This window comes from Gopherus flavomarginatus, chromosome 12 (genome assembly GCF_025201925.1).
Source record: "Gopherus flavomarginatus isolate rGopFla2 chromosome 12, rGopFla2.mat.asm, whole genome shotgun sequence".
Classification (NCBI taxonomy): Eukaryota; Metazoa; Chordata; order Testudines; family Testudinidae; genus Gopherus; species Gopherus flavomarginatus.
Window position 1 is genome coordinate 1,426,997 of NC_066628.1, and position 24,670 is coordinate 1,451,666.

General features: G+C 67.7%; 2 protein-coding genes and 1 long non-coding RNA gene across 28 annotated transcripts; 2 read left to right on the forward strand and 1 right to left on the reverse strand.

Moving 5' to 3' along the window:
* Positions 1–4,466: 4,466 nt before the first annotated feature.
* Positions 4,467–9,881, forward strand: LOC127032742 (zinc finger protein 271-like). 21 transcript variants are annotated; one of them, XM_050920262.1, is made up of 4 exons: positions 5,448–5,653; positions 6,670–7,070; positions 7,125–7,154; positions 7,617–9,881. In XM_050920262.1, exons 1-4 carry the CDS (start codon positions 5,581–5,583, stop codon positions 9,861–9,863), a joined length of 2,751 nt encoding a protein of 916 aa, XP_050776219.1. In that variant the 5' UTR covers positions 5,448–5,580; the 3' UTR covers positions 9,864–9,881. The 21 variants fall into 21 exon arrangements, with proteins under 21 accessions (XP_050776201.1, XP_050776221.1, XP_050776223.1 ...); XM_050920244.1 differs by adding an exon at positions 4,467–4,564 and having other exon boundaries at positions 5,546–5,653; positions 6,670–9,881; XM_050920264.1 differs by having other exon boundaries at positions 5,446–5,653; positions 6,670–7,154; positions 7,692–9,881.
* A 1,797-nt stretch (positions 9,882–11,678) lies between these two features.
* On the reverse strand, positions 11,679–20,157 carry LOC127032750 (class I histocompatibility antigen, F10 alpha chain-like). 4 transcript variants are annotated; one of them, XM_050920279.1, is made up of 8 exons: positions 19,999–20,157; positions 18,999–19,268; positions 16,216–16,402; positions 14,762–15,040; positions 12,958–13,077; positions 12,825–12,866; positions 12,275–12,313; positions 11,679–11,987 (listed from the first exon to the last, which is right to left on the reverse strand). In XM_050920279.1, the coding sequence occupies exons 1-8, from the start codon at positions 20,066–20,068 to the stop codon at positions 11,903–11,905; spliced, it is 1,092 nt and encodes a 363-aa protein (XP_050776236.1). In that variant the 5' UTR covers positions 20,069–20,157; the 3' UTR covers positions 11,679–11,902. The 4 variants fall into 4 exon arrangements, with proteins under 4 accessions (XP_050776236.1, XP_050776237.1, XP_050776238.1 ...); XM_050920280.1 differs by having other exon boundaries at positions 16,216–16,491; XM_050920281.1 differs by lacking the exon at positions 12,958–13,077.
* Positions 16,584–17,705, forward strand: LOC127032776 (uncharacterized). Of its 3 annotated transcripts, XR_007768918.1 has the most exons (4): positions 16,584–16,663; positions 16,703–16,858; positions 17,578–17,610; positions 17,654–17,705. It is a non-coding gene; the product is annotated as an uncharacterized LOC127032776 (long non-coding RNA). The 3 variants fall into 3 exon arrangements; XR_007768919.1 differs by lacking the exons at positions 16,584–16,663; positions 16,703–16,858 and adding an exon at positions 16,978–17,067 and having other exon boundaries at positions 17,500–17,610; positions 17,654–17,668; XR_007768917.1 differs by lacking the exons at positions 16,584–16,663; positions 16,703–16,858 and adding an exon at positions 17,371–17,460 and having other exon boundaries at positions 17,500–17,610; positions 17,654–17,668.
* Positions 20,158–24,670: the final 4,513 nt, after the last annotated feature.

Sequence of the window (24,670 nt, forward strand, 5' to 3'; positions counted from 1 at the left end):
ATGGGCAACAGGGGATGGTCACTTGATGATTCCCTGTTCTGTTCATTCCCTGTGGAGCACCTGGCCTTGACCACTGTTGTAAGACAGGGTACTGGGCTATATGCACCATTGGTCTGACCCAGTATGACCATTCTTATGTAAAAATTAATAATAATAAAAATGTTTAGTACAGAAACTCCCCAACATAATGACCTCCCAAGATAACAACAATGTGAGATAACAACCTTGGCAAATACAGCATTTTAAAAATCTTGGCCTACTAGGAAACATATTTATGTAAATTTCCATTCCTAGTCACAAATTTAGCATTCTGGAGTAAAGTGACTAAAATATAGTCCAACAAACAAATGTTTATTTAACGTGCCTCTCACTTTTCTCTCCACCGCGCCCCACTCACTGGTGTTGTCCTTGGTCAGTGGAGACTCAGAGTTCAGAGGTGCTTTCAGGTGAGTTCACCTCCCAGGTGGAGGACAAGAAGGCACCTTGCTCGTTCCTCCAGCTGCTCACTGTTCGCTCTGGCCACGGCTGTTTGTTGTGCCAGTTTTCACTCCACCGCTCTGTTGCCAATGGCCCTGCACAGTCACCTTCTACTGCCACCTGCCCCGTGACCTCTGCGAGTTGGTCTTTTGAGGTTCCACCAGCTCTCAGTGATTTCAGCTGAGCTCTCAGTGTGGGAACCTCACTCACTGCTGGTGCAGTCTGGGCTGCCTCTTACACAAAAACACTGTCCCCACAGGAACACTGTCCCCAGAACAGGACTAAGCACTTCGACCTGATTGTCACTGATTTCAGCTGCAGTGGTCACTTAACAGAACAAAAGACTCTCTATGGAGCCTAGTCAGCTCTGCCTCTAAACAGTGGAGAGGGACAGGTCCCCACCCTCCCTCTTGATGCCTTCAAATCATCACAGGCTAAGTACAGTTCTACTGCCCTTTACTCAGACAATAAGAACATTTCATCCCCCCTTCCACCCACATTCAAGTGGTGTGTAACCCAACCCCAGCCAAAATCTATCACTTGGACAACACAGCTCTGTTTGCTGGATCCCTAGGTAGATTAGGTGTGAATCTGGCCCTGAAGCCTTTCCCCGCAGCCCCAGCTCATCACTAGCTGTCAGGGAGAGCTCATTTAGACTTTGCTTACAAATCATCATTTGAAATTATTAGGTTGGCCAACATCACCGAAATGAATGCACTGGCATCATAAAAAACAGCTGTAGAAGGAAGCAAGGAATCTAGTCTATGTTCATACTTTTCAAATCTATTATACTTTTTCAGATACACATATTTTATCATACACTCTATAAGCTTTTAAAGTGTGTATTAATGTTTCAGTTTAAATTCAGATTTCCAAACAGTCACTAAATTGGTATGTAACTAGCTCACAAAACTGGGGGGGGGGGTGTTGGGGAAATTCAGGGGGGTGTAGGGAAACCACTGGTGGGGCCAATGGACAATCGAGGTGCTAAAGCAGCACCCAAGGACGACAAGACCATTGCAGAAAAGCTGAATGAATTCTCTGCATTGGCCTTCACTGCAGAAGAGGTGAGGGAGATCTCCACACCTGAGCTGTTCTTGTTGGGTGGCAGATCTGAGGAGCTATCCCAGATCGAGGTGTCCTTAGAGGAGGGTTTGGAACAAACTGATAAACTGAACAGTAAGAAGTGAGTCACCAGGACCAGATGGTGTCACCCAAGGGTTCTGAAGGAACTCAAATGTGAAACTGCAGAACTACTAACTGTGGTATGTAGCCTGTCATTTAAACCCGCTTCTGCTCCAGGTGACTGGAGGGTAGCCGATGTGACACCAATTTTTAAAAAGGGCTCCAGAGGTAATCCTGGCAGTTACAGGCCAGGAAACCCAACTTCAGTGCCCGGCAAACTGGCTGGAACTCTCGTGAAGAGCAGAATTATCAGACACTTAGATGAACACGAGTTGTTGTGTTTTGTGCAGTTTTTGTAAAGGGAAATCGCGCCTCACCAATCTACTAGAATTACTGTCATGGAGTAAGAGGAAAGGTCCCTCTCCTGGACTGGTAACTGGTTACAAGAGGAAACAAAGGGTAGGAAGAAATGGGCAGTTTTCAGAATGGAGAGAGATAAATAGTGGTGTCCCCAGGGGTCTCTACTGGGCCCAGTTCTATTCAACATAGAAAGGATCTGAAAAAAGGGGTTAACAGTGAGGTGGCAAAATTTGCAGATGATACAAAACTATTCCAGATAGTGAAATCCAAAGCAGACTGTGAAGAGCTACAAAAAGATCTCTCAAAACTGGGTGACTGGGCAGCAAACTGGCAGATGAAATTCAGTGTTGATCAATGCAAAGTGATGCACGTTGGAAAACATCCTCCCAACCATGCATACAAAATGATGGGGTCTGAACTGGCTGTTCCCGCTCAAGACAGATCTTGGAGTCATTGTAGATGAGGGGTGAAAACGTTATCTAAGTTATAGCAGTTCTCTGAAAACAGCCACTCAATGTGCAGCGGCAGCCACAAAAGCGACCAGGATGTTGGGAACCGTTACAAAAGGGACAGATAATAAGACAGAAAATATCATGTTGCCTCTGTATAAATCCATGGTACGTCCACACCTTGAATACCGTGTGCAGATGTGGTCATCCCATCTCAAACAAGATCTATTGGAATTGGGAAAGGTTCAGAAAAAGGCAACAGAAATGATGAGAGGTGTGGAACAGCTGCCGAATGAGGAGAGATTAATAAGACTGGGACTTTTCAGCTTCAAAAAGAGATGACTGGGGGGGGGGGGATACGATTGAGGTCTATAAAATCAGGACTGGTGTGGAGAAAGTAAATCAGGAAGTGTTATTTACTCCTTCTCATAACACAAGAACTAGGGGTCACCCAACGAAACGAACAGGCAGCAGGTTTGAAACAAACAAAAGGCAGTATTTCTTCACCCAACACACAGTCAGCCTGTGGAACTCCTCGCCAGGGGATGTTGTGAAGCCAAGACTATAACAGGGTTTAAAAAAGAACATGGTAAGTTCCTGGAGGACGGGTCCATCAATGACGATTAGCCGGGAGGGTCAGGGATGCAACCCCACGCTCTGGGTGTCCCTGGCCTCTGCCTGTCAGAAGCTGGGACTGGGCAACAGGGCATGGATCCAGGGCCGTCCTTACCTGTATGCAAAGTATGCAGCTGCGTAGAGCACCAGGAAATTTGGGGCACCCCTGCCCCACCTCTTCCCCAAGGCCCCCGCCTCTGCTCTGCCCCAGCCCTGCCCCCACTCTACCCCTTTCCCAAAGCCCCACCCCTGCCTCTTCCCTACCCCAAGGACTGCAGCAGGGCCGGGCCTGCACTCGCCGGAGGTGGAAAGTGCAGCGACCTGGCCCGAGCTGCGCCGCTGGTGAGTGCTGGGGGTCGGTTCCCCCCTGTCCCCCAAGCCAGCCCCCACCCCCCCGCGGGGAGCTGCATAGGGCCCCAGAATAGCTAGAGGCAGCCCTGGATGGATCACTGGATAATTCTCTGTCCTGTTCCTTCCCTTGGGGGACACCTGGCACCAGGCACGGCCAGCAGACAGGACACTGGGCTGGACGGACCTTTGGTCTGACCCAGTGTGGCCGTTCCTATGCTCTTCAGTTCTCATGTGTGCCAGGGCTGTGGTCACATGGGTTTGTTATTGTAGGGTTGCTCACAAGTGCCGGGGCGGCAGTCACACAGGATCGTTATCGGTCACAGTTTAGCCCCCATGTAGGGGGTGGCTGTTCTATGGGGCGGAGACACCTGGTCACTGTTTGGGGAGACATCCCCGAATTGCTCAGCTTCCTTTCCCCAGTTCTGTCCCAGAGCGGAAGCTGCTTTGTGCCCCAATTCATCCCTCAGGGGTCGGGCTCTTCTCAAACCCCAATGCTGGGGTCAGGGCAGGTCTGGGCGTTGGGCCCTGCCCCCCTCAGCGCCCCTATTTCCTCCAGCCCAGAGCGAGTGAGCAGACGGCTGTCCCCGCAGCAGGTGACCCCCCTCGGCACGACACCCCCACTGGGCCGTGGGGTGGAGGGCAGGGGGCTGGGCAGTGCGGGCTGCAGACCCTGGCCAGAGGGAAGGGGCCGCAGGCTGGTGGCACAGGTGGCCAGTCCTGGACGGCTACAGGTCGGTGTCTCTGCCCCCCGAGGACGAGCCCGGGCTGGTGGGAACCCCTGGTGGGGTGCCCCAAATTTCCTGGTGCTCTACGCAGCTGCATACTTTGCATACGGGTAAGGACGGCGCTGGCTCCAAACCCCTGGGCAGTGGTGGGAACTCAGGGGACCCGCTGAACCCCTGGGAGGGTCTTACAGAGTCCCCCCCCCTCCCCCGAGCCCAGCGCCTCTCGCTCCCAGCCAGGACCCCCCCCGGGAGAGGCGGGTCGGGGGGCGGGTCCATGCCCCCCCCCATCCCGGGCCCGGTCTCCCCGCCCCGCCCCCCGGGGGTTGGGCTTCCTGGGTCAGCGCCGCAGCTGCTCCCGGCCCGGGCGGGGGGAGCCCGGGGGTCGCGCTGGGCTGGAGCCGCCCCTGGGCCGGGCAGCGCCGAGCGCCGCCGGGGGAGGGAGCTGCTGCGCCGGGCCGGCAGGTGCGGGAGGGGCCGGGGGCGGGGGGGGGCGAGGTGCGGGAGGGCGGGGGGTGAGTGGGGGGCTGGAAGGGAGGAGTCGGGAAGGTGGGGGGAGGGCAGGAGGGGATGGGGGGCAGTGCGGGAGGGGCCGGGCCGGGGGCGGGGGGGCGAGGTGTGGGAGGGCAGGAGGGGATGGGGGGCTGGAAGGGAGGAGTCGGGAAGGTGGGGGGAGGGCAGGAGGGGATGGGGGGCAGTGCGGGAGGGGCCGGGCCAGACAGAGCAGGACCGCGGTGGGGGCTGGGAGGGGCGGGAGGAAGTGGGGCGGGCGCTGACCCCCATCCAGCCATGGGGCAGGGGTGTGACTAAGATCCGAACACCCCAGAGCCCCCCTGGTATTCCCAGAGTCCCCCCACCGCATCCTGGGTGTCCAGAGCGGGGACAGTGAGACCCCAGGGACTGTGGTACCCCCTGGGGTGGTATCCCCCTCCCTGCCCCCCAGTCAGCCCCATGGGCCCATCCCACCCGGTATCCTGCCCCCTCCCTGCCCCCCAGTCAGCCTCACGGGCCCATCCCACCCAGTATCCTGCCCCCTCCCTGCCCCCCAGTCAGCCCCACAGGCCCATCCCACCCGGTATCCTGCCCCCTCCCTGCCCCCCAGTCAGCCCCACGGGCCCATCCCACCCAGTATCCTGCCCCCTCCCTGCCCCTGGGTCAGCCCCACAGGCCCATCCCACCCGGTATCCTGCCCCCTTCCTGCTCCCCAGTCAGCCCCACGGGCCCATTGCGCCTGGTATCCTGCCCCCTCCCTGCCTCCGGGTCAGCCCCACAGGCCCATCCCGCCCAGTATCCTGCCCCCCAGTCAGCCCCACGGGCCCATCTCGCCCAGTATCCTGTCCCCTGGAGCAGGCCGGGGCTGGGTTCAAATCATGGGCCGTTCCCTGTAGCAGATATTCTCCTGCCTTGTTGCACACCCTGATCTTGCCTGTCCCGGCCCCCGAGCAGGATTTCTGATCCCTGGGCCGGACGCGCTGTCCTGGATGGAGCGAGGGGCAGAGCCAGGGGTCCCAGGTGCCCAGGGCGCTCAGGAGACCCCGAGAGACGCCTGCACAGGTGAGGAGTCGCTTAAACCGGCTTGGAAATTCCCCCCCTCCCCCGGCTTCCTGGGGCCTTTAAATCCTGGGCAGTAACAGAAGGGGCTTTATGGGCTGGCCAGGGGCTGCCCCGGCCCCCGCGCATGTCGTGATTTTACAAACTCCATTTTGTGTGTGTTCCCGGCTACTTTTAGAGTCTGTCTGTCCTTGGATGCCTGTCGGTCTATCTGTCCAGAGACCTCTGTCCTGTCTGTCTGTCTCTGTCCCTGGATGCTGTTTTCAGGCCTAGAAGCGCTGGGACCAGGCCCCACAGACAGCCCGGGCTGGGTCCTGACTACACCACCGCGTCCATCTGTCCCTCTGTCCCCGCCAGCCCCAGGGCTGCCTCGGCTGCTGCTCAGAGCTTGCCCAGCCACAGCCGAGAGACACCAGCCTGGCTGAGGTCAGCCTGCCGGCAGCTCTGAAACTGTGCCCCCTTGGGAGGCGCTGAGCAGCAGCAGAGACCCCGGGTCCATGTCTGCAGGCTCAGGAAGGCAGCACAGCGAGCCGGTTCAGACACTAGCGGTGGAATCCTGCGGGGGTTCCTGGCTCAGGATCCTCCCCGACCAGGCCCCGAATCCCCATGGTGAGGGGATAATTCTTGGTTGAGCTCTCTGGTTTGTTCCCTTTTCCGAGCAGGGACGGCTTGGGTCTGAATCCCTCTCTGTCCCACGGGGCTCCGGGGGGTTCCCAGACAGACCTGGGACCGAGCCGAGAACTTCGCTTCACTGAAGAAGGTAAAACCCATCTCCCCTGGGAACCCGTGAACTAAGGAGAAAACGACAGCTCAGGAGGGAGTAAATGAGAGTCAGGAGACGCGGAGGCTGTGCAGAGCGCAGGGCAGGACAGTTAGTCCTGGGTTACCCTGTGGCTGTACAATTCACCCCAGTCAGAGTGAAAATACGGCTCAGCGGTTAATAAACCCTGCAGGGGTGGGGTGGGGGGGGCAGATTTTCCGCACCGTGAGAATACTAACCGTGATCCTTTCCCCCGCAGGCGATGGGCCGGTCAGCGAGGCTGAGGAGTGGGATCCCCAGCCGGAAGGGCACGAGCGAGTGGGGCCACAGAGGATGGTACCGGGACGACACCAGGAGAATGATCTGCCCAGCCCAGGTGCCTGCGAGCACCAGCGGGAAAACCCTGCTGGGGAGAGAGACGCAGACTCGGCTCCCCATGGGGCAGGCGACGAGGGGCTGAACGAATCCATGATCCGGGCGGCGGGGACGCCCCACAGCTCTGCCCCAGCTTCCCGTGGGACTGGCGAGGGGCTGAACGAATCCACGATCCAGGCAGCGGGAACACCCCGCAACTCTGCCCTGGCACTGAACGAATCCATGATCCAGCCGGTGGGGTCACCCTGCAGCTCTGCCCCAGCGCTGAATGAATCCACGATCCGGGCGGCGGGGATGCCCCACGGCTCTGCCCTGGTGCTGAACAAATCCATGATCCAGCCGGTGGGGTCACCCTGCAGCTCTGCCCCGGTGCTGAACGAATCCACGATCTGGCCGGCGGGGACGCCCCACAGCTCTGTCCCGGCGCTGAACGAATCCACGATCCGGGCGGCGGGGATGCCCCACAGCTCTGCCCTGGCTCCCCGCAGCTCTGTCCCGGCTCCCCACGGGGCCGGCGAAGCGCTGAACGAATCCACGATCCGGGCAGCGGGGTCGCCCCACAGCTCTGCCTCGATGCTGAATGAATTCATGATCCGGCCGGCGGGGACGCCCCACAGCTCTGTCCTGGCTCCCCGCGGGGCCGGCGAGGCGCTGAACGAATCCACAATCCAGCCGGCGGGGACTCCCCACAGCTCTGCCCCGGTGCTGAACGAATCCATGATCCGGCCAGTGGGGTCACCCTGCAGCTCTGCCCCGGTGCTGAACGAATCCACGGTCCGGCCAGCGGGGACGTCCCACAGCTCTGTCCTGGCTCCCCACGGGGCCGGCGAGGCGCTGAACGAATCCACGATCCAGCCGGCGGGGACGCCCCACAGCTCTGTCCCGGCTCCCCGCGGGGCCGGCGAGGCGCTGAACGAATCCACGGTCCGGCCAGCGGGGATGCCCCGCAGCTCTGCCCCGGTGCTGAACGAATCCACAGTCCGGCCAGCGGGGATGCCCCGCAGCTCTGCCCCAGCGCCCCAGCCGGGGATCGGCGCCCCAGCGAGAGCTACCGGGCCCCCGACCCCCGGGCGGCAGTACGTCTGCCCCGAGTGCGGCCGGGCCTTCGGGCAGAGCTCCCACCTGACGCAGCACCTGCGGATCCACACGGGCGAGCGGCCCTACGTCTGCCCCGACTGCGGCCGGGCCTTCAGCGCCAGCTCCAACTTCCTGGCGCACCGGCGCACGCACACGGGCGAGAAGCCCTACGACTGCTGCGTGTGTGGGCGCAGCTTCCGTGCCAGCTCCACCCTGCAGCGGCACCGGCGCCTGCACACGGGCGAGCGCCCCTACCGCTGCGGGCACTGCGGCCGCGCCTTCTCCCAGAGCTCCTCGCTGGCCAAGCACCGGCGCCTGCACACGGGCGAGCGCCCCTACCGCTGCGGCCACTGCGGGGATGCCTTCGCCGTGCAGTCAGGGCTGGCTGCCCACCGCAGCCGGCACACGGGCGAGCGCCCCTTCGCCTGCCCCGACTGCAGCAAGCGCTTCCGGCGCAGCTCCGACCTGGTGCAGCACCAGCGCGCCCACACCGGGGAGCGGCCCTTCCGCTGCGGCCACTGCGGTGCCGGCTTCAGCCTGGCCTCCACCCTGCTCAACCACCAGCGCGGCCACACCGGGGAGCGGCCCTACCGCTGCCAGCGCTGCGGGGCCAGCTTCGCCCGCAGCTCCACCCTGGCGCGCCACCGGCGGGGCCACGGGCCTGAGGGCGCCGGGCGGCAGGAGGCAGAGCCCGCCCCCCAGCCGGGCCCCCTGAGTCAGGGCTCCTGCCCCCTGCCCCAGCCGGGCACCCTGGGTCACAGCTCAGAGCCCCTCTCTGGCCAGGACACCCTCACCCAGCCGGGCCCCCTGGGTCACAGCTCAGCTCCTGTCACCCTGCAGCCCCCCACGGGGCATGGGTCAGCTCCTGCCCCACAGCAGCCCCCCATGGATCATGGGTCAGCTCCTGCCCCCCAGGAGCCCCGCATGGGTCACAGGTCAGATCCTTCCCCGCAGCACCCCCCTATGGGTCATGGGTCAGCTCCTGCCCCCCAGGAGCCCCCCATGGGTCACGGGTCAGCTCCTGCCCCCCAGGAGCCCCTCACGGGTCACAGGTCAGATCCTGCCCCACAGCAGAACCCCCTGGGTCATAGCTCAGCTCCTGCTCCCCAGGAGCCTCCCCTGAGTCACAGCTCAGCTCCTGCCCCCCAGGAGCCCCCCACGGGTCACAGGTCAGATCCTGCCCCGCAGCAGACCCCCCTGAGTCAGGGCACCATAGATCATGGCCTGGGCCCCCAGCCTGGCACTGTGGATCATGGGTCAGAGCCTGCCCCCCAGCAGAGCCCCCCGGCTCGGCCCCCCGCCTCCCAGCCAGGCGAGCGCCCCTACCCGTGCCTGGTGTGTGGGAAGCGGTTCTCCCGCAGCTCCAACCTGGTGGCCCACCAGCGGATCCATGCGGGCGACAAGCCGTTCCGCTGCCCGGAGTGCGGGCGGGGCTTCCTGCGGGGCTCCAACCTGCGGACGCACCGGCGCCTGCACACGGGCGAGCGCCCCTACCCCTGCCCCGAGTGCGGCAAGCGCTTCGGCGACACCTCCGTGCTGGTCAAGCACCAGCGCATCCACACGGGCGAGCGCCCGCACCGCTGCCCCGACTGCCCCCGCCGCTTCAGCCAGGCCTCGGACCTGGTGGCCCACCGGCGGGTGCACACGGGCGAGAAGCCCTACGTCTGTGCCGAGTGCGGGCGCGGCTTCAGCCGCAGCTCCAACCTGCTGACACACCAGCGGCTGCACCGCGGCGAGCGCCCCTACCCCTGCCCCCAGTGCGGCAAGAGCTTCGGCCAGAGCTCGGACCTGCTGCAGCACCAGCGCAGCCACACCGGCGAGCGGCCCTTCGCCTGCGCCCAGTGTGGCAAAGCCTTCAGCAAGGGCTCCACCCTCACCGGGCACCAGCGCATCCACACGGGCGAGCGGCCCTTCGCCTGCCCCACCTGCGGCAAGCGTTTCCGGCACAGCTCCCACCTGACGGCCCACCTGCGGGTGCACGCCCGGGAGCGGCCACTGTGAGCCGGAGCCCCCGGCCCTGCCCCCGGGCTCTGCCCCCCGGCTCTGCCCCCGGCTCCCACCTGCGGGTGCACACCCGGGAGCGGCCGCTGTGAGCCGGAGCCCCGGCCTGCCCCCCAGCCCTGCCCCCTGGCTCTGCCCCCGGCTCCCACCTGCGGGTGCACGCCCGGGAGCGGCCGCTGTGAGCCAGAGACCCGGCCCTGCCCCCGGCTCCCACCTGCGGGTGCACGCCCGGGAGCGGCCGCTGTGAGCCGGAGCCCCGGCCTGCCCCCCCGCCCTGTCCCCCAGCTCTGCCCCCGGCTCCCACCTGCGGGTGCACGCCCGGGAGCGGCCGCTGTGAGCCGGAGCCCCAGCCTGCCCCCCGGCTCTGCCCCCCGGATCCCACCTGACGGCCCACCTGCGGGTGCACACCCAGGAGCGGCCGCTGTGAGCCGGAGCCCCGGCCTGCCCCCCGGCTCTGCCCCCGGCTCCCACCTGCGGGTGCACGCCTGGGAGCGGCCGCTGTGAGCCGGAGCCCCCAGCCTGCCCCCCGGCTCTGCCCCCCGGCTCCCACCTGCGGGTGCATGCCCGGGAGCGGCCGCTGTGAGCCGAAGGCCCAGCCTGCTCCCCGGCCCTGACCCCCGGGTCCCACCGCACCGCCCACCTCTGTGCATGCCCGTGAGCGGCCGCTGTCAGATGGAGACCCCCGGCCCTACCCCCCGGCTGCGAAGAGAGGGGGGCTGGGGGTGCAGAGAGTCTGAGCCCGGTGCTGTGAGGGAGGAGCTGCTCTGAGTGTGATGGACGCAGTGACGCTGCTTGAGTCTGCACAGAGCCTGAGCCTGTCACTGTGAGGGGTGGGAACTCCTGCCCCACTGCTGGGGCCCCCAGCGGACGGGGAAGCAGCAGGACCACGCGGCTTTCCCTGTTCCCCTTGGGTGACGCAGGAGAGGTCCCGGCTGTGGCGCGGGGGCCGAACGGCTGCAGAGCAGCTGAGTGTGCGCAGGCCCCTGTGTGGCGATTCGTGCCCAGCCCCACGGCAGCTCGTTCCCCACCAGGGAGTCTGCACAAAGGGGGGTTCTGGGGAGGGGGGGGATTCTGTTGATTTTCCCCCTTGTGTAAATAAATGTGATGTGCAGAATTCGGCTTCGGAGTCAGGACTCCTGACTGGTGAACATGGAGCCTGCCTGGGGCAGGGAATGGGACACGGGACCTGTCCCCTCTGGGGGGCGCCGGCTCCCACCGGCCCCAGGGGTGGGACTGGCTGGCTCAGGGTGGCGGGGAATGGGGCAGGGGAGCGGGTAGGGGACTGTCTCTTGTGGGGGGCGCTGGTTCCGATCCGGCCCCAGGGGGGGACTGGCTGGCTCAGGGTGGCGGGGAATGGGGCAGGGGAGCGGGTAGGGGACTGTCTCTTGTGGGGGGCGCTGGTTCCGATCCGGCCCCAGGGGGGGACTGGCTGGCTCGGGGAGGCGGGGAATGGGGCAGGGGAGGGGGTAGGGGACTGTCTCTTGTGGGGGGCGCTGGTTCTGATCCGGCCCCAGGGTGGAGACTGGCTAGCTTTGGGGGGGGGGGGGAAATGGGGCAGGGCCCTGTCCCCTGTGGGGTGCTGGTTTCGATCCGGCCCCAGGGCGGGGACTGGCTGGCTCAGGGGGGTGGAGAATGGGGCAGGGGCCTGTCTTCTCTGGGGGGCGCTGGCTCTGATCCGGGCCCAGGGCAGGGAATGGGGCCAGGGCCTGCCCCCTGTGGGGTGCCAGTTCTTCCAATCCACCAGCCTGTTGGGTTTTGCTGCTGGGGGTTGTTTCCCCGCCGAGCCCTGGCGCTGGGGGAGGCACCGACACGAGGGACGATTAGAAACGGTTCTTTATGATCCATATTGCAGCAATGGCCCGGCCTCGGGTGCTCGGCGCTGCACGGCCAGCGAGGGAAAGGGGCGATTTCCCACGGCCCTTAGCTCCCTGCCTTGGTGTGCGGCCCTGGGTGGGATGGTGTGAGGGGAGACAGTGAACCTGGGGGGCAGCAGGGTTGGGGGCAGAAATCAATTGGCAATCAGTGGGGCCCCCAGGTTCTCAAGGGCCAGGCGCGTTTCCAACTCCATTCACGTGTCCAGCCTTGGGTGGCGAGGAACCCAGGCATCCGAGTGGAAAATCCAACCTGGGGGAAAAACAAGGGAATGAGAGAAGGGGCGGGGGGGGGAGTGGAGGGAAAACCTGCTGGTGTCGGTAAAGGCATTAGCTGGGGGAAAGGCGGGGGTCACCCCCCACAGAAACCCCACTGGGGGGCGGGAGGGGTGGACTGGGAGCTGGGGAAGTCAGGGCTGGAGTACCCGCTGTGGCCACAGGGGGGCGGATCTGCCCCCCCTAGAAATCCCCAGGTGCGGAGTGGGGGCTGTGATGGGGGGCAGGAGGCTGTGATGGGGGGCAGGGGGTCGCTGCACTTACCAGACCCACGGGATCAGCTGAGTTCGGGCGCCTCTTCCTCTGGGGGAGGAGAAGGGGGGCAGGTTACTCAGTGCATGGGGGTGAGGGGTGCATCTCCCCCAGCCTGGTGTCAAGGGGGTTTTCGGGGTGGGGGGATGCCCCAAGGGGGAAGGGGCCACGGGGGGTGCCCCCAGAGTCATGTCTCCCAGGGGGGAGGTGGGGAAGGGAAGTGCTGGGGTGGAGCCCCAGGGGGAGGAGGCCCCAGGAGGTGTATCCCCAACAGGGAGGGGGCAGGGGGAAGCAGAGGGGGCCTCCTGGAGGGGGTATCCCTGTGGGGGGGAGACCCCGGGGGCATATCCCCTGGGGGGGGCAGGGAGGAGGCCCTGGGGGCAGGGCAGGGGGTCCCTGGGGGGTATCCCTGTGGGGGGGAGACCCCGGGGGCATATCCCCTGGGGGGGCAGGGAGGAGGCCCTGGGGGCAGGGCAAGGGGTCCCAGGGGGGTATCCCCGGGGGCATACCCCCCCCAGGACCCCACTCCCTGTCGAAGGGGGGCACCGGGGGGGTCTCTCACCTGAGACCAGGCGCAGCCTGGACTGTCCCAGCTTCCAGCGAGCTGTAGAGACAAGCGGTGGGTGAGGTCAGGAGACGAGTTGTGCCCGTTCTCAGCCCAGCTGCGCCCCCCACCCGCCCTGCCCCACTCTTACCTCGCCTCCTGCACAGCAGCAGCGCCCCCGCCAGGCCGGCCAGGCCCCCCAGCGCCCCCAGAGTCGCCCCGGCCACGGTCCCGGGGGAGACGCCCCCTCGGTACGACGGGCTCCTGGGGGCTGGGACAGAGCCATGGGGAGAACGGTTAGAAATTGGGGTGGGAGTGTCCCGGCAGCGGGGGGCTGGCAGGGCTGGGGGGGGAAGGGGCAGTGGGGGGATCCCAGTGACAGGGCTGTGGGGGGAAGGGGGAACTGGGGGTCTCGGGGGATCCCGGTGACAGGGCTGTGGGGGGAAGGGGGCGCTAGGGGTCTCTCGGGGGATCCCGGTGACAGGGCTGTGGGGGGAAGGGGGTGCTGGGGGGGCACTGAGGGGATCCCGGTGACAGGGCTGTGGGGGAAGGGGGTGCTGGGGGGGCACTGAGGGGATCCCGGTGACAGGGCTGTGGGGGAAGGGGGAACTGGGGGTCTCGGGGGATCCCGGTGACAGGACTGTGGGGGGAAGGGGGAACTGGGGGTCTCGGGGGATCCCGGTGACAGGGCTGTGGGGGAAGGGGGTGCTGAGGGGTCTCTGGAGGGTCTCTGGGGGGGATCCCGGTGACAGGGCTGTGGGGGAAGGGGGCTGATGGGGGTGCCGGGGGGGTCTCTGGAGGGATCCCGGTGGCAGGGCTGTGGGGGAAAGGGGCACTGGGGGTCTCTGGGAGGTCTCTGGGGGGATCCTGGTGACAGGGCGGTGAGGGAAAGGGGCATTGGGGGTCTCTGGAGGGATCCCGGTGACAGGGCAGTGGGGGCGAAGGGGGTGCCGGGGGGTCTCTGAGGGGATCCCGGTGGCAGGGCTGTGGGGGGAAGGGGGCTCTGGGGGGTGCCAGTGGGGTCTCTGGAGGGATCCCAGTGGCAGGGCAGTGGGGGGGAAGGGGCACTGGGGGGTCTCTGGAGGGTCTCTGGGGGGGATCCCGGTGGCAGGGCAGTGGGGGGGAAGGAGGTGCTGGGGGCTCTCTGAGGGCATCCCGGTGGCAGGGCTGTGGGGGAAAGGGGGCTCTGGGGGGTGCCGGGGGGGTCTCTGGAGGGATCCTGTTGACAGGGCAGTGGGGGGGAAGGGGGTGCCGGGGGGTCTCTGAGGGGATCCCGGTGGCAGGGCAGTGGGGGGGAAGGGGATGCTGGGGGTCTCTGGGGGGATCCTGGTGACAGGGCAGTGGGGGGGAAGGGGGTGCTGGGGGTCTCTGAGGGGATCCCGGTGGCAGGGCAGTCGGGGGGAAGGGGATGCCTGGGGGTCTCTGAGGGGATCCCGTTGGCAGGGCTGTGGGGGAAAGGGGGTTCTGGGGGGTGCCGGGGGGGTCTCTGGAGGGATTCTGGTGGCAGGGCAGTGGGGTGGAAGGGGGTGCTGGGCGGTCTCTAGGGGGATCCCGGTGGCAGGGCAGTGGAGGGGAAGGGGGTGCTGGGGGGTCTCTGAGGGGATCCCGGTGGCAGGGCTGTGGGGGAAAGGGGGCTCTGGGGGGTGCCGGGGGGGACTCTGGAGGGATCCCGGTGGCAGGGCAGTGGGGGCTCTGGGGGGGTGCTGCGGGGGTCTCTAGGGGGATCCCGGTGACAGGGCAGTGGGGGGGAAGGGGGTGCTTGGGGGTCTCTGAGGGGATCCCGGTGGCAGGGCACTGGGGGGGAAGGGGGTGCTGGGGGGTCTCTGAGGGGATCCCGGTGGCAGGGCTGTGGGGGAAAGTGGGCTCTGGAGGGTGCCGGGGGGGTCTCTAGAGGGATCCCAGTGACAGGGCGGGGGGAGAAGGGGGCACATGGGGTCCCTGGGGTGCACACCTACCCCACGTAGTCTCCAGCGGCATCTCCAGGTCCCCGTGCCTGGCCCGGCACCGCACCCCCTGGGCCTCTCTCTCGGGCACCCATAGGTGGCTCTGGCGTTGGTAGCACCCATCCCCGCTGGGCAGCCCCGCGCCAGCCTCGGCCCCCGGCAGCATCGCATCTCCCCGCAGCCAGGACACCTCGATGTCCCGCGTGGGGAACCCCCAGGCCTGGCACCCCAGAGTCAGCCAGCCCGGGCGCCCGGGGGTCGGGCGGGACCAGGCCTGCAGCTGGGGGGCGGCTGGTGGGGAGAGACAGTGAGACCCCTGTCCCCCATCTGTGGGGTCACCCCAGCCCCCTGTCTGTGGGGTCACCCGTCCCTCTTTCCTTGGGGTCACCCCAGCGCCTGATGGGGGGGTCACGCGCTGTCCCCCTTTGCTTGGGGTCACTCGAGCCCCTGATCTGTGGGGGCCATCCAGCCCCCTATCTGTGGGGTCACCCCAGCCCTGGATCTGGGGGTCACCCCAGGACCCAATCTGTGGATCACCCCTCCCCCTTTCCTTGAGATCACTCCTGTCCCCAATCTCTGTGGTCACCCCAACCCCTGAGGTCACCCCCTCCTGCAAACCATGGAGTCACCCCTCCTCCCAGCCCACTAATCCATGGGGGGATGACCCCAGCCCAGACAGGCCCCGTTCCATGGGGTGACTGCCACCCCGACCCCATTCCATGCGGTGACCCCTCCCCAGACCATGTTCCATGGGGTGACTGCCACCCTGGCCCCGTTCCATGGGGTGACCCCTCCCCCAGCCCCATTCCATGGGGTGACTGCCTCCCTGGCCTCGTTCCATGGGGTGACCCCTCCCCCAGCCCCATTCCATGAGGTGACTGCCACCCTGGCCCCGTTCCATGGGGTGACCCCTCCCCCAGCCCCATTCCATGGGGTGACTGCCACCCTGGCCCTGTTCCATGGGGTGACCCCCCTGGCCTTGTTCCATGGGATGACCCTCCCTGACCCCGTTGCAAGGGGTGACTGCCCCTCCCGCAGCCCCATTCCATGGGGTGACAGCCCCGCCCCCCGGCCCCGTTGCAAGGGGTGACTGCCCCTCCCGCAGCCCCATTCCATTGGGTGACAGCCCCGCGCCCCGGCCCCGTTGCAAGGGGTGACTGCCCCCCCGGCCCCGTTCCATGGGGTGACAGCTCCGCCCCCGGCCCCGTTGCAAGGGGTGACTGCCCCCCCGCCCCGTTCCATGGGGTGACAGCCCCGCCCCCCGGCCTCGTTGCAAGGGGTGACTGCCCCCCCGCCCCGTTCCATGGGGTGACTGCCCCCCCGGCCCCGTTCCACGGGGTGACAGCCCCGCCGCCCCGGCCCCATTCCATGGGGTGACTGCCCCGCACCCCGGCCCCGTTCCATGGGGTGACTGCCCCCCCCGGCCCCGTTCCACGGGGTGACAGCCCCACTGCCCAGGCCCATACCTGCCCTCCTGGCCCAGGTGCGCCGGCTGCGCAGGAACCGGCCCAGCCACTCCACGCAGGTGTCCCCCAGGTACCGGTGCAGCCGCTCCCCGAACTCGGGCTGGGCGTCCCAGCGGCGCCGTGTGGTCTCGGCCCAGGACAGAGCCGCCAGCCAGCGCTGGTTCCCCCGGTCGAACACCACCAGGTCCTGCCCGTCGTAACCGAACTGGTACCAGCCGCGAACCACCCCCCCGGGCTCCCGCTCGCAGCCCAGCGCCCACTGCAGCGTGTGGCGGCCTGGGGGCAGAGCCAGGGGTCAGGCCACAGGCCATGGGGGGGCCATGGGGCCACAGGGTCGGGTCATGGGACATGGGGGGGCCATGGGGCCACAGGGTAAAACCATGGGCCATGGGGGAGCAATGGGGCCACAGGGTCGGGCCATGGGAGGGCCATGGGGCCACAGGGTCGGGTCATGGGCCATGGGGGGGCAATGGGGTCACAGGGTCAGGCCATGGGCCATGGGGGGGCAATGGGGCCACAGGGTCGGGTCATGGGCCATGTGGGGGCCATGGGGCCACAGGGTCGGGTCATGGGCCATGGGGGGGCCATGGGGCCACAGGGTCAGGCCATGGGCCATGGGGGGGCAATGGGGCCACAGGGTCGGGTCATGGGCCATGGGGGGGTCATGGGGGGCCATGGGGCCACAGGGTCAGGCCATGGGCCATGGCGGGGCCATGGGGCCATAGGGTCGGGCCATGGGCCATGGGGGGGCCATGGGGGGGCCATGGGGCCACAGGGTAAAACCATGGGCCATGAGGGGGCAATGGGGCCACAGGGTCGGGCCATGGGGGGGCCATGGGGCCACAGAGTTGGGTCATGGGCCATGGGGGGGCCATGGGGTCACAGGGTCAGGCCATGGGCCATGGGGGGGCAATGGGGCCACCGGGTCGGGTCATGGGCCATGTGGGGGCCATGGGGCCACAGGGTCGGGTCATGGGCCATGGGGGGGCCATGGGGCCACAGGGTCAGGCCATGGGCCATGGGGGGGCAATGGGGCCATAGGGTCGGGTCATGGGCCATGGGGGGGTCATGGGGGGCCATGGGGCCACAGGGTCAGGCCATGGGCCATGGCGGGGCCATGGGGCCATAGGGTCGGGCCATGGGCCATGGGGGGGCCATGGGGCCACAGGGTAAAACCATGGGCCATGAGGGGGCAATGGGGCCACAGGGTCGGGCCATGGGGGGGCCATGGGGCCACAGAGTTGGGTCATGGGCCATGGGGGGGCCATGGGGTCACAGGGTCAGGCCATGGGCCATGGGGGGGCAATGGGGCCACCGGGTTGGGTCATGGGCCATGGGGGGGCCATGGGGCCACAGGGTCAGGCCATGGGCCATGGGGGGCCATGCGGCCACAGGGTCAGGCCACGGGGGAAGCCACACACCAGGCCATGGGCCACAGGGGGCTCTTGGGGAGGTCAGGGTGCTGGGGGGCTCGGGGCACTCAGGGGTTGGGGGGGCAGAGCTGGGGGGCTCGGGGCACTCAGTGACCTGGGGGCAGAGCTGGGGGGCTCAGGGCATGAGGAGCCGGGGGGAAGGATCTGGGTGCTGGGGGGCTCAGGGCACAGGGGGCCAGGGGGAGGATCTGGGTGCTGGGGGGCTCAGGGTACTTGGGGGCCTGGAGGCAGAGCTGGGGGGCTCAGGGGGGCTGGGGGGGAGGATCTGGGTGCTGGGGGACTCGGGGCACTCAGGGGCCTGGGGGCAGAGCTGGGGGGCTTGAGGCATGGGGGCGCAGGGGGAAAGGATCTGGGTGCTGGGGGGCTCAGGGCATTGGGGGTCAGGGGGAGGATCTGGGTGCTGGGGGGCTAGGGGCACTCGGGGGTCTGGGGGCAGAGCTGGGGGCTTGGGGCACAGGGGCACAAGGGGAAAGGATCTGGGTGCTGGGGGGCTCAGGGCATTGGGGGTGAGGATCTGGGTGCTGGGGGGCTCAGGACACAGGGGGCTGGGGGGAGGATCTGGGTGCTGGGGGGCTCAGGACACAGGGGGCTGGGGGGAGGATCTGGGTGCTGGGGGGCTCAGGGCATGGGGGGCCGAGGGGAGGATCTGGGTGCTGGGGGGTTCGGGGGGCTGGAGGGGAGGATCTGGGGGCTGGGGGGCTTAGGGCATGGGGGGCCGGGGGGGAGGATCTGGGTGCTGGGGGGCTCGGGGGGCTAAGGGGAGGATCTGGGGGCTGGGGGGCTCAGGACACAGGGGGCTGGGGGGAGGATCTGGGTGCTGGGGGGCTCAGGGCATTGGGGGTCGGGGGAGGATCTGGGTGCTGGGGGGCTCGGGGGGCTGGAGGGGACGATCTGGGGGCTGGGGGACTCAGGGCATGGGGGGCCGAGGGGAGGATCTGGGGGCTGGGGGGCTCAGGACACAGGGGGCCGGGGGGAGGATCTGGGTGCTGGGGGGCTCAGGACACAGGGGGCTGGGGGGAGGATCTGGGTGCTGGGGGGCTCAGGGCATTGGGGGTCGGGGGAGGATCTGGGTGCTGGGGGGCTCGGGGGGCTGGAGGGGACGATCTGGGGGCTGGGGGACTCAGGGCATGGGGGGCCGAGGGGAGGATCTGGGTGCTGGGGGGCTCGGGGTGCTGGAGGGGAGGATCTGGGTGCTGGGGGGCTCGGGGGGCTAAGGGGAGGATCTGGGGGCTGGGGGGCTCAGGGCATGGGGGGCCAAGGGGAGGATCTGGGTGCTGGGGGGCTCGGGGGGCTAAGGGGAGGATCTGGGGGCTGGGGGGCTCAGGACACGGGGGGCCGGGGGCTGCTCACCCTGTGTCTGGTTGCTTCTCTGTTTGAGGGTCTCCACGTTGCGCCGGAACCAGTCCTCCTTGGCGGCCCGCGAGGCCCCCCCCTGGCGCCAGTACTCGGGGCCCAGCCCCTCGCCCACCCAGGGCTGGGCAGGCACCTTGGCGCGGGCGGCGCGGTCGTAGCCGTCGATGGGGGCCCCGTCCAGCAGCCCGGCCGCCCCGAACTCCAGCAGCCCCGAGGCGTCGTAGGTGCCCACGTAGTGGTAGGCCAGGCTGTGGGGCCCATCGGGGGCTGCGCCGGCGGGAGAGGGGCTGAGTTCAGGGAGGGGACCCCCACAACCCCCCCTCCAGCACAGAGCCCCCTGCTGCCCCCCCTGCAGCCCAGCCCCTAGCGCCACCCTGGGGCAATGGGGAGCCCTGACTGCCTGGGGGGAGCCCCCTTCTGCCCCCCACCCCTCCCCCTGCAGCCCCTAGCGCCGCCCTGGGGCAATGGGGAGCCCTGACTGCCCGGGCAGAGCCCCCTGCTGCCCCCGCCCCACCCCCTGCAGCCCAGCCCCTAGTGCCGCCCTGGGGCAATGGGGAGCCCTGACTGCCCGGGCAGAGCCCCCTGCTGCCCCCCCCTCAGCCCAGCCCCTAGCGCTGCCCTGGGGCAATGGGGAGCCCCGACTGCCAGGGCAGAGCCCCCTGCTGCCCCCCTCCCCCTGCAGCCCCTAGCGCCGCCCTGGGGCAATGGGGAGCCCCGACTGCCTGGGCAGAGCCCCCTGCTGCCCCCCACCCCCTGCAGCCCAGCCCCTAGCGTCACCCTGGGGCAATCCGGAGCCCTGAATGCCCAGGCAGAGCCCCCTGCTGCCCCCCCTGCTCCCTGCAGCCCAGCCCCTAGCGCCGCCCTGGGGCAATGGGGCCAGCTTGGATTTCCTCCTGGGGTGAAGGTGCCCCCAGCCCCCCTCCCTGGAACTCTCCCCTCCTCACACTCTGCTGTTCCGGCCCTGACCCCTGGGTGCCGTTCACCCCCCGGGACCCACCTGGCTCGGCCAGGCCGAGTAGGGACCACAGCGCCAGCCACACCAGCAGCAGGTGTTTCCGGGGCCCCATCCCCACGGCAGTGATCAGGGACCCAGGCGTCTGGGAGCAGGGAGGGGCAGGAGGCCCCAGCCAGGCAGGGGGATGTGGTGGAGGAGCTTGGCCCAGCAGGATCCAGGCGTCCAGGAGCAGGGCGGGGCAGGAGCCCCCAGCCGGGCTGGGGATGAGGTGGGGGAGCTCGGCCCAGCAGGGTCCAGCCGAGGTGCCAAGAGTGAAAATGAAAGTGGGTGACGGGCAGGGGAGGAGACTTGGCAGCACTGATCATTAACCCTGCCTGGGACCCAGGCCTGCTGTAGGGCCAGTGGGGGTTCCCTGGGGCCTGTGCTGGGGGGGGCAGCAGGGGACTCTGCCTGGGCAGTCAGGGCTCCCCATTGCCCCAGGGCGGTGCTAGGGGCTGGGCTGCAGGGAGCGGGGCGGTGGGGGGCAGCAGGGGACTCTGCCCGGGCAGTCAGGGCTCCCCATTGCCCCAGGGCGGTGCTAGGGGCTGGGCTGCAGGGAGCGGGGCGGTGGGGGGCAGCAGGGGACTCTGCCCGGGCAGTCAGGGCTCCCCATTGCCCCAGGGCGGTGCTAGGGGCTGGGCTGCAGGGAGCGGGGCGGTGGGGGGCAGCAGGAGGCTGTGCCGTGGGGCGCAGGGGGTGACTCAGGAGCTGGGTGGCGAGTGCCGAGATGAGCTCAGGGTTGGAAGCACCAGCAGCCCATGAACTTTTGCAGCTGGGCCGGGCGATGGATCCCAGATGTGGCCCCGGTGCCGGGCGGCAGGCGGGGGCGGTGGGGGGTGCGGGAAAGAGCCCAATCTTAATCCTGGCTCTCCCTCGCACCCCTGGCCTCCTCGGCTGCTCGTGCTCCGCCACTGCTCCGGCCCCCGCCAGGACTCCTGGGTTCTCTGCCCGGCTCTGGGAGGAGAGTAGGGGCTGGTGGTTAGTGCAGGGGGGGCTGGGGGCAGGACTCCTGGGTTCTCTGCCCGGCTCTGGGAGGAGAGTAGGGGCTGGTGGTTAGTGCAGGGGGGGCTGGGGGCAGGACTCCTGGGTTCTGTTCTCGCTCTGGGAGGGCAGTAGGGTCTAGTGGTCAGAGAGGGGGCTGGGGACAGGACTCCTGGGTTCTCTCCCTGCTCTGGAAGGGAAGTAGGGGCTGGTGGTTAGACAGGGAGGTCTGGGGGCAGGACTCCTGGGTTCTATCCCTGCTCCGGGAGGGCAGTAGGGTCTAGTGGTCAGAGAGGGGGCTGGGGACAGGAGCCAGGATGCCTGGGTTCGCTGTGTGTGCTGCTCTCCCCAGCAGTGCCCCCTACGGGCAAAGTTCCCTCACACAGGGGCTCTTGGCCGGCTGGGGGTCGGTCACCCCGGGCTGCGTTCCCTGGCCGGAGCCTGCTGGCCCGTGTGGTGTTTGGGTGCAGCCCGGCCCGGCCCCGTGATTTACGGCTGCTTCACACGGACACGAGATTCTTTTGCAAGGGAGAAAACAAACCCAGAGACACGCAAGAAACCTCCCGGGGCCCCGCTCTGGCACGTCAGCCTCTGCACCTGCTAGTGCCCGGCTAGACACCCCACCCCGGGGCCACTCCCCAGGGCCCCCCGACACTTACTGAGTCACGCTCTGATCACAGACTTCATCCAGCAAAACACCCACCGGGCCAGAACACACGGCCTGGCTCCCAGCCCCTCCACCACCAGGGTAGAACCCAGGCGTCCTGGCTCCCAGCCCTCCGCATCGGGGTAGAACCCAGGAGTCCTGGCTCCCAGCCCCTCCACCACCAGGGTAGAACCCAGGAGTCCTGGCTCCCAGCCCCCCTCCACCACCAGGGTAGAACCCAGGAGTCCTGGCTCCCAGCCCTCCGCATCGGGGTAGAACCCAGGAGTCCTGGCTCCCAGCCCCCCCCAGCCACGGTAGAACCCAGGAGTCCTGGCTCCCAGCGCCCCCGCCAGGGTAGAATCCAGCAGTCTTGGCTCCCAGCCCCCCTTTCCAGGGTAGAACCCAGGCGTCCTGGCTCCCAGCCCCCTGCAGCCAGGGTAGAACCCAGGCGTCCTGGCTCCCAGCCCCCTGCAGCCAGGGTAGAACCCAGGCGTCCTGGCTCCCAGCCCCCTGCACAGGGGTAGAACCCAGGCGTCCTGGCTCCCAGCCCCCCATAGCCAGGGTAGAACCCAGGCGTCCTGGCTCCCAGCCCCCCACAGCCAGGGTAGAACCCAGGCGTCCTGGCTCCCAGCCCCCTGCAGCCAGGGTAGAACCCAGGCGTCCTGGCTCCCAGCCCCCTGCAGCCAGGGTAGAACCCAGGCGTCCTGGCTCCCAGCCCCCTGCACAGGGGTAGAACCCAGGCGTCCTGGCTCCCAGCCCCCCATAGCCAGGGTAGAACCCAGGCGTCCTGGCTCCTAGCCCCCTGCACAGGGGTAGAACCCAGGCGTCCTGGCTCCCAGCCCCCCACAGCCACGGTAGAACCCAGGCGTCCTGGCTCCCAGCCCCCTGCAGCCAGGGTAGAACCCAGGCGTCCTGGCTCCCAGCCCCCTGCAGCCAGGGTAGAACCCAGGCGTCCTGGCTCCCAGCCCCCTGCACAGGGGTAGAACCCAGGCGTCCTGGCTCCCAGCCCCCCATAGCCAGGGTAGAACCCAGGCGTCCTGGCTCCCAGCCCCCTGCACAGGGGTAGAACCCAGGCGTCCTGGCTCCCAGCCCCCCATAGCCAGGGTAGAACCCAGGCGTCCTGGCTCCCAGCCCCCTGCACAGGGGTAGAACCCAGGTGTCCTGGCTCCCAGTCCTCCACCACCAGGGTAGAACCCAGGCGTCCTGGCTCCCAGCCCCCCACAGCCAGGGTAGAACCCAGGCGTCCTGGCTCCCAGCCCCCTGCACAGGGGTAGAACCCAGGCGTCCTGGCTCCCAGCCCCCCACAGCCAGGGTAGAACCCAGGCGTCCTGGCTCCTAGCCCCCTGCACAGGGGTAGAACCCAGGCGTCCTGGCTCCCAGCCCCCCACAGCCACGGTAGAACCCAGGCGTCCTGGCTCCCAGCCCCCTGCAGCCAGGGTAGAACCCAGGCGTCCTGGCTCCCAGCCCCCTGCAGCCAGGGTAGAACCCAGGCGTCCTGGCTCCCAGCCCCCTGCACAGGGGTAGAACCCAGGCGTCCTGGCTCCCAGCCCCCCATAGCCAGGGTAGAACCCAGGCGTCCTGGCTCCCAGCCCCCTGCACAGGGGTAGAACCCAGGCGTCCTGGCTCCCAGCCCCCCATAGCCAGGGTAGAACCCAGGCGTCCTGGCTCCCAGCCCCCTGCACAGGGGTAGAACCCAGGTGTCCTGGCTCCCAGTCCTCCACCACCAGGGTAGAACCCAGGTGTCCTGGCTCCCAGCCCCCCACAGCCAGGGTAGAACCCAGGCGTCCTGGCTCCCAGCCCCCCACAGCCAGGGTAGAACCCAGGCGTCCTGGCTGCCTGGTCCCAGGCTCGGGCTGGGTTCGGAGCCAGCCGAATTCTTCCGTGTCATTAGAGAAACAACAAGAAGGAGGGAGTGACCGTGGGGTGTGGGCCAAGCATGAGTCACATTCCCCCCACCCGCCTCCGTCCGTCCGTCCGTCCATTCCAGGGGCCCTGGGGCTGCCAGGCCACCCGCCGGCCGCCGGCCCAGTACAGCCTGTGCTTCCAGACCCCTCGGGGGAGGCCAGGGCCGGCGGGGGGCTAGCAGGGGAAGGGCTGAATTTCCACCCAGCGACCCCTGCCGGGGACCCATAGCTGGGACCTGTCCCCTCTAGAGGGCGCTGACTGTGATCTGGCCCCACGGCGTGGACTGGCTGGCTCAGGGGGGTGGGGAATGGGGCAGGGGCCTGTCCCCTCTGGGGGGCGCTGGCTCCCACCCAGCCCCAGGGCAGGGACTGGCTGGCTCAGGGGGGTGGGGAATGGGGCAGGGGCCTGTCCCCTCTGGGGGCACCGGCCCCGATCCAGCCCGGGGTTGGGGACTGGCTGGCTCAGGGGGTGGGAATGGCGCAGGGGTCTGTCCCCTCTGGGGGCACCGGCCCCGATCCTGCCCTGGGGTTGGGGACTGGCTGGCTCAGGGGGTGGGAATGGGGCAGGGGCCTGTCCCCTCTGGGGGCACCGGCCCCGATCCAGCCCTGGGGTTGGGGACTGGCTGGCTCAGGGGGTGGGAATGGGGCAGGGGCCTGTCCCCTCTGGGGGCACCGGCCCCGATCCAGCCCTGGGGTTGGGGCCTGGCTGGCTTGGGGGGGGAGTTTCTGTCTGTCTGAGCCTGGCCGGGTCCCCTCGCTGGGGCGGCTCCGGATGGACGGACGGATGGACTCCTGCGGGGGGGGGGGCATGCTGGGGACTGCCGGGGGAGGGGAGGGCGTGACCCCAGGGTGTGATGGAGCAGGGAGTGGGGGGGGTGGCCTGGGCATGTGGGGGGGCGGGAGTTTTACTGGCACTGGCTGGGTTGGTGCTGCTGGGGGGGTATCTGGGGTGACTTCACTTGGGGGACGATACCTCAGCAGGTGACCTGAGCCCGGGGGGGCTGGGCCAGGTGACACCTTCTGCCCCGGAAACTGGACAAAGGCTGGAGAAGGAGCCGAGGGCGGGGGGCTGGGGGCTGGCTGGGGCAAGGGAGAGAGGGCAGAACCGGGCTCTGGGCCCCCCACCCCCCAAGGGACCCGGCTG

What these genes read in the sequence shown, in the direction of transcription:
- LOC127032742 (XM_050920244.1), top strand. Translation starts at nt 5,581, where the DNA reads ATGGAGCGAGGGGCAGAGCCAGGGGTCCCAGGTGCCCAGGGCGCTCAG. An exon ending in CCCGAGAGACGCCTGCACAG is followed by an intron (nt 5,654 to 6,669) that starts GTGAGGAGTCGC and finishes TTTCCCCCGCAG; the next exon opens with GCGATGGGCCGGTCAGCGAG.
- LOC127032750 (XM_050920279.1), bottom strand. Translation starts at nt 20,068, where the DNA reads ATGGGGCCCCGGAAACACCTGCTGCTGGTGTGGCTGGCGCTGTGGTCC. An exon ending in ACTCGGCCTGGCCGAGCCAG is followed by an intron (nt 19,269 to 19,998) that starts GTGGGTCCCGGG and finishes CCGCCGGCGCAG; the next exon opens with CCCCCGATGGGCCCCACAGC. An exon ending in CAGCTGATCCCGTGGGTCTG is followed by an intron (nt 11,988 to 12,274) that starts GTAAGTGCAGCG and finishes TTTTTCCCCCAG; the next exon opens with GTTGGATTTTCCACTCGGAT.